Here is a 14,029-nt window from a genome sequence, read left to right as displayed (position 1 = left end):
TCTAAAAAGAGGTAATTTTAGGTCTACGTGAAAATCCAGAGACAATTAGAGTTCGGGAGCCGGTTACGCGCGAGGAAGGTATTAGCACCCTCGCGACGCCCAAAATTGGAATCTCGTTAAACGAACGTTGTCTTAATTTTAAAAATACAAGTTCAATTCAATAGTTAACTGCAATCCGATCAAAATACGAAATTTTTTTTAAAACACGAAGATTTTTGAAACAATTATTTTTTTTGAAAACACGAAAAAAATTTTAAAACACGAGAATTTTAGAGACATGAAAATTCTTAAAAACACGAAAATTTTTGAAAAGATGACATTTTTTTAAAACACGGGAATTTTTTTGAAAACATTAAAATTTTGAAACACCGGAATTTTTGAAAACACGAAAATTTTTGAAACACAGGAATTTTTTTAAAAAAAAGAAAAATTTTGAAAAATGGAATTTTTTGAAAACATGGGAATTTTTTTGAAAACATGAAAAATTTTGAAAAACGGATTCTTTTTTTATTTTTATTTTTTTAAACACGAATATTTTTGAAAACCCGGATTTTTTTTACACAAATTTTTCGATTTTTTTATTAAGCACGTATCGTATTTAACACGAACCGGTGATATTCACTCAACATAGCAATGAAATCAACGAATTAGTGCCAAATCGAATCTTTGCCTTATTTTTTTGAAAAAACGAATATTTTTTGAAACACGAGAATAATTTTGAAGACATGAAATTTTCGAAACACGAGAATTTTTTTCGAAAACACGGAATTTTTTGAATATTTTTTTATTTTTAAAAGGGCTATCGAGTTTAACGTAAACCGGTGATATTCACCCAACGTAGCGATGAAATCAACGATTTTATGTTAAATTGATTCGTTACCTTATTTATTAAAATTATTTAAAATAAAATAAAATTAAAATTAAATTAAATTCAAAATATAAATACAAAAATATAAAAATGCATATAATACTAATAATATTAAAACGAAATAACATAAAAATACGAGCATTAAATTAAAAGTGAAATAAACAAAATTACCGAAAAGATCCCGAAACACGAGCTTCGTCGAACAGGTTACACAAATTGAATTTTTTTTCTTTTTATTTTATTTTATTTTTTTCTTCTCTTTCTTTTCCTCTGCTGGGCTGCTTGCTGGGCCTCCTGGTGGGACTGGGGGGCCTACTGGAAATGGGCCTGCTGCCTTTTTGCTTTTATCGGGTTGCCCTTCTCTTTTCTTTTTTTAGCCTTTGTTTTTTTTGGCCTGCACTTTTTTTTGGGTTGCTGTTTTTTTTCGGGACTGGGGTTGCTGGGCTTAGGCTGTTGTGGGTCGGGTCGGGTCAAATTCGGGTTGGGTCGGGTCGGTTTGACCCGACTGTTAAAAAAAAATTCTTTTTTTCTTTTTTCTTTTTCTTTCTTCTTCTTCTTCCTTCTTTCTTTCTTTTTCTTTCTTCTTCCTCTTTTTTATTCTTCTTCTTTTTTCTTTCTTCCCTGTTCAGCCCGCCACCAACTTCTCTGCTGTTGTCGGCGCTTCCTCCGCCTGCGTGCGACGGCCGACGACACTCCTCTCTTTTCTTTCTCTTTTTCTTCTTTGCTTGCTCTTTTTTTTTCATGGATATTTTTCCTTGATGATTTTTTTGCTTGATTTGCTTTCTTTGGTGGTGGTAGATGGGAGTATGATGGTGGTGGCGGTTCGACGACGCACGGTGGCGATGAGGCTGCTGTTTTGCTTGATTTTTCTCTCAAAAATTTTGTTGTTTTTTTTTCTTTTCTTGGCTGCCGATTTTTAGGGGTTGAAAAACCCTTTTGATTTTGATGTTTTCTTTTCTTTATTTTACAGGTTGTCGGTGGCTAGGGAGGGCTAGGCCGGCCGCTGCCGTTGCAGGCGCAAATTGCGTTGATTGCTGCTAGAGGGACCAAAATGTAATGGCAGCTAAACTTTTGGGGCAAAACATAATTTTGAGAAAATTCAGGGGTTAAAATGTAATTTCAAGAAATTCAAGGGTCAAAATGTAATTTCAAAATGTTTAGGGGTTGAAATGTAATTTTGAAAAAGTTTAGGGGTCAAAATGTAATTTTAGAAAAGTTTAAGGGTCAAAATGTAATTTTTTTAAACATAAAATTATTCCTGGACAAAATTTAGTGATTACAGTTACCCCTCTTTGCTCATCGCTGTGAAACAGGGATAGAGCAAAGACTTAAAAGCACTGAATTTTGTTCGACCATCCAAAATTTTCTTTTTATTTGAAAAGCAGAAATCGAGAATAGCTCGGCGTGCGACCCGAGGCTCAACTCACCTCTCGCAATATGAGTTGATTTTTGAAAACAGAAATTGAAAAGAATACCTCGGCATGCGACCCAAGGCTCAACTCACCTCTCGCAATATGAGTTGATTTTTGAAAAAAGAAATTTAAAAGAAATACCTCGGCATGTGACCCGAGGCTCAACTCACCTCTCGCAATATGAGTTGATTTTTGAAAAACAACAATTGAAAAATACCTCGGCGTGTGACCCAAGACTCAACTCACCTCTCGCAATATGAGTTAATTTTTGAAAAACAGAAATTGAAAAATACCTCAGCGTGTGACCTGAGGCTCAACTCACCTCTCGCATTATGAGTTGATTTTTTGAAAAACAGAAATTGAAAATACCTCAGCGTGACCCGAGGCTCAACTCACCTCTTGCATTATGAGTTGATTTTTGAAAAAAGAAATTTAAAAGAAATACCTCGGCATGCGACCCGAGGCTCAATTCACCTCTCGCATTATGAGTTGATTTTTGAAAAAAAGAAATTGAAAAATATAATTCTTGAAAGAAACAAGGTTTCAAAACATCGGCTGAAACTAAAAGCCTTCTTTTTCATTGGTTCTGTGCAACTTTCTCCCAAAATTCCTTGCTCTATTGGTATACCTCTATTTTTCATGCGTGATGTTATTATGATATGCACATGTTTGTCCTAAATGCTTTTATGTCTACATGATTATGCCATGCACCCTTGATTGTTTGTCACGTGCCCCCTTTTTCGTGAGAGACTGCATTCATTGCTTCAATCTTTAACTTTCTCTCAAGTTTTGTACTCATCTTTGAATTCTGTGATTTCTTCGTACATCACCCTTGTGCCCCCTATTGAATTTTGTTCTTGCTTTGGGGCCCTTTTACTTATCAAATTCTCATCCAAGTAATGTTCAACATTCCTTTTGTTTAGAGTATGTCATCTTACTATTTATCATTTAAATGAATCAAACACGATGCATAAAAAAATGGCAAAGTAGGCATGAAAGAAATACCTCACATTCAATTTTTTCAAAAGCAACAAACAAAGAAAAATGACAAGGAAGTTCTAATAAAGAAAGCATCATAAAGAAAGGAAAGTGAATTCAATTGCCATAAATGCTCTAGATATCCAATGCATGAATTTCTCCACGTTTCTTTATCCTGGATCCTTTCAAGCACGGCTTCTTGTGTAGAAAATTTCGAGCTTCTGAGATTGCTTCAAATACTGTGACTTCGTCATTCGATTCCCCATTCAAGTTGTTTTGCTTCTTAAGTTCGAGCCCATTTCATTAGGGCGCCCTTTCGAGTTTTCATCCTAATCCCATTTTTGTTAATCAAGACGCCCTTTTCGGGTTTTCATCTTAATTAATTTTTTTCTTCTTTTTTTTGTCTCTTTTTTTTGTTGTTTTTTTAGGCATAATATTTTTTCACAGCATCTGAGTTCACTGGATTAGATAACTCTTTCCCGTCCATCTCAGTGAGAATCAGAGCCCCCCCTGAGAATGTCTTTTTTACAACGTATGGCCCTTCCCAATTTGGTAACAATTTTCCTTGAAAGTCTTTTTGTATCGAGAGGATTTTTCTTAATACCAGTTCTCTTTCGCGGAATTCACTTGGCCTTACCTTTTTATCATGGGTCGTGATAATTCTTTTCTTGTACATCTGCCGTGACAAATTACCTTCAAGCGTTTCCCTTCAATAAGGTTTAGCTGGTCGTATCGAGCTCGAACCCACTCTGATTCTTCTAGTTTTGACTCCATCAAGACACGTAGGGATGGGATCTCCACTTCGATGGGCAGAACAGCTTCCATTCCGTAGACTAGAGAAAAATGAGTTGCCCCCATAGATGTTCGTACATAGGTGCGGTATATGTACAAAGCAAATGGTAGCTTCTCGTGCCAGTCTTTATATGTCTCAGTCATCTTCCCGATAATCCTCTTAATGTTCTTATTAGTCGCTTCTACTACTCCGTTCATCTTCGGGCGATAGGGTGAAGAATTATGATGCTTTATCTGAAATTTCTCACATACTTCCTTCATCATCTTGTTGTTCAAATTTAAAGCATTATCTGAAATGATTCTTTCAGGCAGACCATATCGACATATAATCTCCTTTTTTAAGAACCTACTGATCGTGACCTTTGTCACATTAGCAAACGAAGTGACTTCTACCCATTTTGTGAAGTAGTCTATAACCACAAAGATGAATCGATGCCCATTAGAAGCCTTCGGAGAGATTGGCCCTATAACATCCATGCCCCACATAGAAAAGGGCCATAGAGAAGTCATGACATGAAGGGGCGATGGAGCTGCATGAATTTTTTCACCGTAAATCTGACATTTGTGTCACTTTCGTGCGTAGCCAATGCAATCTGTTTCTATCGTCAGCCAAAAATAACCAAGTCTCATAATCTGTCTGGCCATAGTGAAACCACTAGCATGCGTTCCACAAATTCCTTCATGAACCTCTTCAAGTATCTTTCTAGCATCAACAGCATCTACACACCTTAGGAGCACTTGATCTTTCCCTATTTTGTATAGGATGACCCCATTAAGAACAAATCCAATTGCTATTCTCCTGAGAGTTCTTTTGTCATTCTCGTTTGCTTGCTCGGGGTACTTTTGATTCTTGATATACTCCAAGATATCATGAAACCATGGTCGTCCATCTGACTCCTCCTCAATGCTAAAACAGTGTGCGGGGGTCTCATATATGCTCATTTGGATAGGCATTATTTCAGTTTCTCTGTTTGCTTTGAACATTGAAGCCAAGGTGGCCAAAGCATCAGCCAATTGGTTCTCTTCTCGTGAAAAGTAGTTAAAAGTCACTTCATAGAACTCCTTGATCAGCTCTGCAACGAGATCGCGATACTTGACTAATTTCGAATCCCTCACTTCCCAATCTCCACGGATTTGGAAAATGACTAATGCCGAGTCCCCGCGTACCTCTAGGATTTTGATTTTCCTCTCGATAGCTGCACGAAGTCCCATGATGCAAGCTTCATATTCCGCTATATTATTGGTACAGAAGAAATTCAATCTAGCAGTGAGCGGGTAATGATCCCCTTTCGGTGACACTAAGACTACTCCGATCCCATGCCCCAATGCATTCGATGCACCACCAAAGCTCATCTTTCATGGTTCCTCTTTTGATGACTCACCCTTTTTTTCTGAAATGCACATCAAGTCTTCATCTGGGAAATCAAATCTCAAAGGCTCATATTCTTCTGCTATTCGACTGGCCAAGAAGTCAGCTATTGCGCTTCCCTTTAGTGACTTTTGTCTCACATACGCGATGTCATACTCAGTCAGTAGGATCTGCCATTGTGCCATTCTTCCTGAGAGTGCAGGTGACTCCATCATGTACTTTATTTGATCTATTTTTGAAATTAACCATGTCGTATGATAAAACATGTATTGTTTAAGCCTTTGAACTGTCCAAATCAATGCGCAACAAAACTTCTCAATTGAAGGGTACTTTGCCTCATATTCTGTGACCTTTTTGTTGATGTAGTAAATCGCCTTTTCTCTTTTCCCTGACTCATCATGCTGTCCCAGTACGTAACCCATTGAGTTGTCAAACACGGTCAGGTACAATATTAAGGTTTTCAGGGGTCGACGGTACTAGTACCGAAGAATTAGATAGATACTGCTTTATCTTGTCGAAGGCCACTTGGCACTCTTTGTTCCATTCTCCCGGATTATGCTTTCGAAGGAGTCAAAAAATTGGATCACACTGATTGGTAAGTTGGGCAATGAATCGAGCAATGTAATTCAACCTTCCTAAAAATCCTTTAACTTCCTTTAGTGTGCGCGGGGGAGGCAATTCTTGTATAGCTTTTATCTTATCTCGATCAACCTCGATACCCCTCTCACTGACAATGAAACCTAGCAGTTTTCCTGAGGTAGCCCTAAACGTACATTTGGTCGGGTTAAACTTCAATTGGAACTTTCTTAATCTTTCAAACAACTTCCTAAGACTCCCAACATGCTCTCTTTCTTCCCGAGATTTGGCAATCATACTATCGACATAAACTTCTATTTCTTTGTGCATCATATCATGGAATAACGTTACCATGGCTCTCTGATATGTTGCCCCAGCATTCTTTAATCCGAACGGCATTACCTTGTAGCAAAAGGTCCCCCATATTGTTATGAATGTAGTTTTCTCCATGTCCTCGGGAGCCATCTTTATCTGATTATATCCTGAGAAATCATCCATGAAAGAAAACAAAGAATGATTTACCGTATTATCCACTAAAGTATCGATGTATGGTAAAGGAAAATTATCATTGGGGATTGCTTGATTCAAATCACGATAATTCACGCACAGTCGTACCTTGCCATCTTTCTTCGGTAGTGGGACTATATTAGCTACCCATTCTGGATACTTAGAGACTTGTAGGAAGCCAGCATCACATTGTTTCTTGACTTCTTCTTTTATCTTCAACAGTATTTCGGGTCTCATCCTTCTTAACTTCTGTTGAACAGGTTTGCATTCTGGTTTCAGTGGGAGCTTATGGACCACAATATCTGTGTTCAACCCTAGCATATCCTGATAGACCAGGAAAACACATCCTTGTACTCATGGAGCAACGCAATCAAATCCCGCATGGTGTTTTCTGAAATAGAAGTCCCAATATTCACTTCTTGTTTCTTTTCTTCATTCCCCAAGTTCACTACCTCAACGGATTCTTGATAGGGTAGGATCTGTTGCTCTTCTTGTTCTACCATTTTCAGTAAGTCAGGAGACGAGACACAATCTTCAACATTTTCGTCAGCTTCAAATTCTCCTAAATAAATAGCCTTCTCAAAATCGATTTTAGGATTCATAACGGGATTATTCGTGCCATCGATATCCGAGTACCTGAAAGGTGAATGGAAAAAGCTATAGAAGAGCATTGAGGTATTGGAATCAACACACAATGATATGAATGATATGAGACATATGTCGGGAAAGGATATGAATAGAAGGAGTAGTCGCGAAGTTAATGGAAATGAAAAGAACATGACAATATAAAACAAAATGCATCTTCATTAATATTCATTGAAATGATAAAGAGCAAACATAAGCTCTTACAAAAGGAACCCTACTGTTTAAGGACACACAAAATGAATGGTTAACATTGGGCATTACTCTGGAGAGGACTTAGAAACTACAAGGAGGTCCACAGCAGTCCAATTGTTCAAAACATATCCTGGGGGACAAAGGCGTATCATTGAAACATCCTCAATTTTATCACTTTCGTTGAGTTCAGCATCCATATCTCTAGCTCTCAGATGTGTTCTATAAGAATGACGTGATTCCAGACTTATAGTGTCACAACTGTGGATTGTGCGGTTCTAGCCTTGGTGAATGGTTAGGGTGATATGTACATGCAATACATGAATGAATAAATGACAAATGAATGTTAGTCATGAATAAATATACATGAATTTGGTGTTGATTTCAAGATAGCCCCATATTTTGGCATTTCATTAATCAAAAGAGCCCATTACAAAACGTTTTTCCATGTTGGGTTTAACAATTACACAAATTCCCTGGCCACATCGCCTTGTTTCTTCACGCGTTCTAGCAACTCCAACATGTTTGATCTTTGGCTTGGAGGGAATTGACAACTGAGGATTTCTGTTTCATTTGATAATTGCACTATTTGTATAGTCGCCTTATGAATTTCATTAATCAAATTACCGATGTGCATATCCTTTTCTTAGAGGGCTCCTACGTAGGCACGAATGTCTCTGTTATATTGACCATTCTTCTCTTTTAAGGCTCTTGGGAGATCATCCAAATGTTGCTGATGAACTTGCAACATATTTTCTAAATCCCGTATCTTTCCACTCAGCTCTTGATGTTCAGACTGACTAGTCATTAATTTTGCAGACACGGTTTCAAAGTCAATATTTTTTCCTCAACTCTATCATAGTACGTGCAACTTTTTCCTCCTCCTTTGCTTTTGCTTTCCAGAACTCCATCCCACCTTTGATGTTGCTTATTTCTTCCTTCCATTCTGCTGATAGTTTGCCTAGTCCACTATTCCTTATGGTGCCTCTTAATTTCTTATTTTCCAAATGAAGATCTCTTAAGTCCCTTCTCGTGATCTCAGCTTCTTTTTGGACATTCTCAGTTCTGGATTTTTCAATTTGAACATCAATCTTCAGTTGGTAGTTTTCCTCTTGAAGAGAACTAATATCTCGTAAAAGCTTGGTTTTTTCACATTCAAATTCATGTTTTGCCACTTCCAACTTGGATGGCATTTCTTCTGAGAAAGGATTCTGGAAAACATAATTCGTCGGCGAGGTTTGTTGACTATTCACTCGTCGTTGTCTCCATATGTTGTAATCTTGAGTGATAGTATCAGCATAGAAGGCTAACTCCATTAGATAGATTTTCTTCAAAGAATTTCCAGTATCTCTGACCTTTTTCATGTAACCTTCACCCGAAAAAGCGAATTCCAATTGTGCCAATCCATCGGTAACTGGTACAAATTGTTGCGAAGCGAACTGTCTTTGAACCATCAATGGAGCATATCCCACTCCTCCCCATAATCCTAGCAATGGCACCCAATCTTGGTTTCCACACTTGTATAACAGAACAGAAGGACGAATCCAAGGTGCTCTCCAGGTTATACCTTTGGCACTGAGGTTCTGAAAAACCGAGACCCAATGCTGTTCAGTGACATCCTTCGGCCAATCATTTTTCAAGAATGCTTCCAACAGAGCGAATGTTTTTGAAACATATGAAAAGGTGTGCGTTCTACTTTCCAAATGTGGTTGAAAATCTAAACATTAAGTAGCTGAGCGCATTCGATGAAACGCCTTTCCCTTTTTTTCCTACAAGCATTTAGAGATTTAAAAGTCTCAGCCAAGATAGTTGGAACAGGGTTGATTCCTTGCCTCAACTTTTCAAAGAAATCCACAACTGCAACTTCAATATGCCCAAGAACCTTCGGGAAGACGATCAGTCCATAAACGGCCAAGGCAAACAGATCTACTCTTTTCAAAACATCTGGATGATTCTGAACTAACGCCCTATGAGAAAACCACGGAACACAACTGACTTCATTCTTCTTCTTTATCTATTTTTCAGCCCATGTATCTGTCATCCCCGTCAACTTCATTAACTTCTTCTTGAAGGTCATTGGTTTAGGCTTCTTCACATATATCTTGTTGAGTTGCGCATTGTCAATGCAAAGCAAGGCAGCATACTCTTCTATGGTCGGAGTCATATCTTCCTGATTGAAAGTGAAACACTGATAGGCTGGGTCCCAGAATCGAACCATGGCTTGGATCAACTGCTCGTTCACATTGATTGTGATCAAGTGAGCTATGTCCCCGTACTTTTCAGTGAAAATGCCCCTAGTATCTGAATTCCATTGTCCCCAGATCCTAATAAAGTCTTCGAGGTTATTCTAACGAGCATTCAAAGTTACACGGTCGGGAAGATCAGAGATGTAACTTTACTTTAAACTGTCCCCTTTTGCTTTTTGGGTTCTCAAAGACCATTCTCGAACTACAGCCTTCTTCTCGGTTACTTGTGTAATTGACTCCTCCATTAGAAACCCATTTTTGGCAACCAATCTCTAATCAACACCTTCCTAATAAAATGCCTATGATGCATGATGAGAAATAAAATGAAGGCCAAATAACCTTGGTTAGAGATCACAAGAGATATAAACAGAAGAAAAAAGAAAAATAAAGACTATGGACAATTTAACAAATTATGCTATTCAATCATGCAATTTGGTGGAACAGACCCACATTTTTTTTTTGCCCCAACATGCTTTACAAAAACCTACCCCACATACCATCAAACAATCTATCCGACCCAATTTATTAAACAGACTCAATTCATTTGCAAATAAGTGTAAATGTAAAAGAAATAAAAGGTAAGAGGCGTTTCTCTCGTGTACTTATTTTTGGTGACGATTCAACGGACAGAGATTCGGCATAGCTCTAATCGGGTGGCTCGTATGGTTCACTATATGTGGTTTCGGTTCTAGAGAGGTACTCGAATTGTCCATACTGTCACCTACTAAGGTTAGTATGGAGCCTCGGTTATCACCCGTCATGGGCTTGCGAGCTCAATTAGAGGGATTACATTTACTTATGCCTATGCGGAGGGACAAGTTAACTCACGAAAGCATAAGTCATATGTAACCCGGAAGTAATTTACTAGCCTGTGCGGAGGGACGAGTTAACTCACGAAGGCATAGTGTTTACTTCCACTTAAACGGACGGAGCCCGGGTAGAGAGCTCATGTTATGCAAGAATGCAAGTGCACAGTGTGTGGGGAGAAACTCACAAACCTTTTTATTTAAAAATCGAATGCAAATGCATGACTTTTTTTAAAAAATAAAATTTAAGGATCACGATTAAAAATTAATTTGAACAAGAAATTTTGAAAATTTTGACAACACGCGTTTAACATCAGACTCGACTCTCGAAAAAAAACTCGCCAGGAGTCGCCAGCTGTAGCGACTTAAAAATTTGGGCACGAGTGCTAGTCGAAGTAATTATTGAAAATTTGAAAACAGAATCTAGATTTTATTTGAAAAAGGAGTCGCCACCAATCTTTTTTCTAGGTGTTATCGGACACCTAATAAATTCTCTTTTTAGAAGAAAAATTTATTTTTAAATTTTTCTAAAAAGAGGTAATTTTAGGTCTACGTGAAAATCCAGAGAAAATTAGAGTTCAGGAGTCGGTTACACGCGAGGAAGGTATTAGTACCCTCGCGACGCCCAAAATTGGTATCTCGTTAAACGCGTGTTGTCTTAATTTTAAAAATACAAGTTCAATTCAAAAGTTAACCGCGATACGATCAAAATACGAAAATTTTTTTAAAACACGAATATTTTTGAAACAATTATTTTTTTTGAAAACACGAAAATTTTTTTAAAACACGAGAATTTTAGAGACATGAAATTTTTTGAAAAGATGACATTTTTTTAAAACACGGGAATTTTTTTGAAAACATGAAGATTTTTGAAACACGGGAATTTTTGAAAAAAAAAGAAAAATTTTGAAAAATGGAATTTTTTGAAAACATGGGAATTTTTTTGAAAACATGAAAAATTTTGAAAAACGGATTCTTTTTTTATTTTCATGTTTTTTAAACACGAATATTTTTGAAAACCCGGAGATTTTTTTTACACAAATTTTTCGATTTTTTTATTAAGCACATATCGTATTTAACACGAACCGGTGATATTCACTCAACATAGCAATGAAATCAACAAATTAGTGTCAAACCGACTCTTTACCGTATTTTTTTGAAAAAAGGAATATTTTTTGAAACACGAGAATAATTTTGAAGACATGAAAATTTCGAAACATGAGAATTTTTTTCGAAAACACGAAATTTTTTGAATATTTTTTTATTTTTAAAAGGGCGTATCGAGTTTAACGTAAACCGGTGATATTCACCCAACGTAGCGATGAAATCAACGATTTTATGTTAAATCGATTCGTTACCTTATTTATTAAATTTATTTAAAATAAAATAAAATTAAAATTTAATTAAATTCAAAATATAAATACAAAAATATAAAAATGCATATAATACTAATAATATTAAAACGAAATAACATAAAAATACGAGCATTAAATTAAAAGTGAAATAAAAAAAATTACCGAAAAGATCCCGAAACACGAGCTTTGTCGAATAGGTTACACAAATTGAACTTTTTTTTCTTCTTTTTTTTCTTTTTCTCTTCTCTTTTTTTTCTCTGCTGGGCTGCCTATTGGGCCTGCTGGTGGGACTGGGGGGCCTACTGGAAATGGGCCTGCTGCCTTTTTGCTTTTATTGGGCTGCCCTTTTCTTTTCCTTTTTTAGCCTTTGTTTTTTAGGCCTGCACTTTTTTTTTTGGGCTGCTGTTTTTTTTCGGGACTGGGGTTGCTGGGCTTAGGCTGTTGTGGGTCGGGTTGGGTCAAATCAGGGTTGGGTCGGGTCGGTTTGACCCGAATGTTAAAAAAATATTATTTTTTTCTTTTTTCTTTTTCTTTCTTCTTCTTCTTCCTTCTTCCTTTTTTTTTCTTCTTCTTTTTTCTTTCTTCCCCGTTCAGCCCGCCACCGACTTCTCTGCTGCTGTCGGTGCTTCCTCCGCCTGCGGTGCGACGGCCGACGACGCTCCTCCCTTTTCTTTCTCTTTTTCTTCTTTGCTTGCTCTTTTTTTTTCATAGGTATTTTTCCTTGATGATTTTTTTGCTTGATTTGCTTTCTTTGGTGGCGGTAGATAGGAGTATGATGGTGGTGGCGGTTCGACGACGTACGGTCGCGATGAGATTGCTGTTTTGCTTGATTTTTCTCTCAAAAATTTTGTTTTTTTCTTTTCTTGGCTGCCGATTTTTAGGGGTTGAAAAACCCTTTTATTTTATATTTGAGAGGGAAAATAAATGGTAAGTAGGAAATGAGCAATAGAAGGGTACATGGGACAAGAGTGTCGAAAATTGTTGAGGGTATCTGCTGACTGACACTTCTTTGAAATGTGATTGGTTAAAGGTTTTAATGGACAGTTTACGAGAGTGTGGGCATTTTTTTTTGTTTTTGCTTTGTGTTCTCACTCAATGCTTTTTTTTTGGCGAAACATAAATTTGAAATTATTAAACCCTTATTTTTATACTATTTCCATCTTTTATATTGAATCTTTTTTCATATTAGCTTAATTAATAAATTTTGAATAGTTTTGAGCATAAATTTATATAAAAATATTTTTAAATACATGCTATAATCGTTAGGGTTGAATGCAGGTAATAATGAGGATTTGATTATTAAAGATTAGACAAATAATTGAGAGTAGGGAAGTGGGTGAGACGGAAGGATCTTGTGTGCAGTTTTAACTGTGGCGTCCAAGCTTATGCAGCTATTATTCGAAAGGTATGGTTTGGGGATTTCCCCTTCTAGTGGTGACATTTTGTTTTCAGGATGAAATCATTTTTTAAGTTGTGATTTCTGTAATAATCTGGTCGGTATGTGAATTAATAGTGATTTTGTGTGGGTTATGGTGATTGTGTTTACCATGAGGAGTAGTGGATTCATGAGGAATGGTTATTTCAGGGTGGCCTTATCTTGAGATGATAGAAGGGGCTGTGGGGATTGAAGGTTTTTGTGTCACTTGCCAATGATTAAAAGGGTGGTTTTGTTGCTCTGATTTAGTTAAAGTGTGTTTGATGTGGTGTCAATTTTGAATTTGAGTCTGCTGGTATAGTTGGAAACTGAGTGGATTGTGAGATCAGGCTTTATTCCATTTGATGGAGATTAGTTTTGGTAAAGGGGGGGTTTAATTTTTGAAAGTGTGCTACTTAATTTCTCTTCAGATTGTGCTTCTCAAGTCTAGCGGTGTTTTTGATGGGTAAGCTATCAACATTGTAATTGCAATTTAGAGTCAATTAGCCTTTAACTAGTCCCTTGCGTTGGCGTTAATTGAATCGATATCAAGGGAGTGGTGGAAAATCCATCCAGGTGTATGGTATCATTGGCCCTTGTGTGGTGCTCAAGCTCATCATTCATCCTGTGGAAATTTTCAGTGCGGATAATGCAAGGTGCAAATTCCTGGCACTAATCGACATCCATTGTATCAATACATATAGATTCACGTCTCCAATTTGAAACTTATGGCTAGTTTTTAAATTTTATTTTATTGTTGTTATTACCATGTAAAATAGGCTAATTTGAGAAGTCGATTTAAATCCTTTTAAGTAAACCTATATTTTTATTACCAGATTTAAGTAAATATATCTCATTTATAAAAAAAAATA

At 36.8% G+C, this 14,029-nt stretch overlaps 2 protein-coding genes across 2 annotated transcripts; both read right to left on the bottom strand.

Annotated features, from left to right (window-relative positions):
- Positions 1–4,617: 4,617 nt before the first annotated feature.
- Positions 4,618–5,403, bottom strand: LOC128039402 (uncharacterized). Its single transcript, XM_052627776.1, has one exon. The coding sequence runs from the start codon at positions 5,401–5,403 to the stop codon at positions 4,618–4,620; it is 786 nt and encodes a 261-aa protein (XP_052483736.1).
- Positions 5,404–8,169: 2,766 nt separating this feature from the next.
- Positions 8,170–9,827, bottom strand: LOC105784820 (uncharacterized). The gene is made up of 4 exons (XM_052627774.1): positions 9,743–9,827; positions 9,397–9,637; positions 9,110–9,303; positions 8,170–8,981 (listed from the first exon to the last, which is right to left on the bottom strand). The coding sequence occupies exons 1-4, from the start codon at positions 9,825–9,827 to the stop codon at positions 8,170–8,172; spliced, it is 1,332 nt and encodes a 443-aa protein (XP_052483734.1).
- Between the last annotated feature and the right edge of the window lie 4,202 nt (positions 9,828–14,029).

This window comes from Gossypium raimondii, chromosome 1, assembly GCF_025698545.1.
Source record: "Gossypium raimondii isolate GPD5lz chromosome 1, ASM2569854v1, whole genome shotgun sequence".
NCBI classification, from domain to species: Eukaryota; Viridiplantae; Streptophyta; class Magnoliopsida; order Malvales; family Malvaceae; genus Gossypium; species Gossypium raimondii.
Note: the sequence above shows the minus strand (reverse complement) of the source record. Positions and strands in the feature narration are given on the sequence as shown.

Excerpts from the sequence above, each read along its gene's own strand:
- LOC128039402 (XM_052627776.1), bottom strand. The coding sequence starts at position 5,403 with ATGAGCTTTGGTGGTGCATCGAATGCATTGGGGCATGGGATCGGAGTA.
- LOC105784820 (XM_052627774.1), bottom strand. The coding sequence starts at position 9,827 with ATGGAGGAGTCAATTACACAAGTAACCGAGAAGAAGGCTGTAGTTCGA. Across the intron at positions 9,638-9,742 it reads CCAAAAAGCAAAAGGGGACA|ATACTAGGGGCATTTTCACT; the intron begins GTTTAAAGTAAA and ends AATGGAATTCAG. Across the intron at positions 9,304-9,396 it reads CCAATGACCTTCAAGAAGAA|GGCGTTAGTTCAGAATCATC; the intron begins GTTAATGAAGTT and ends GTTTTCTCATAG.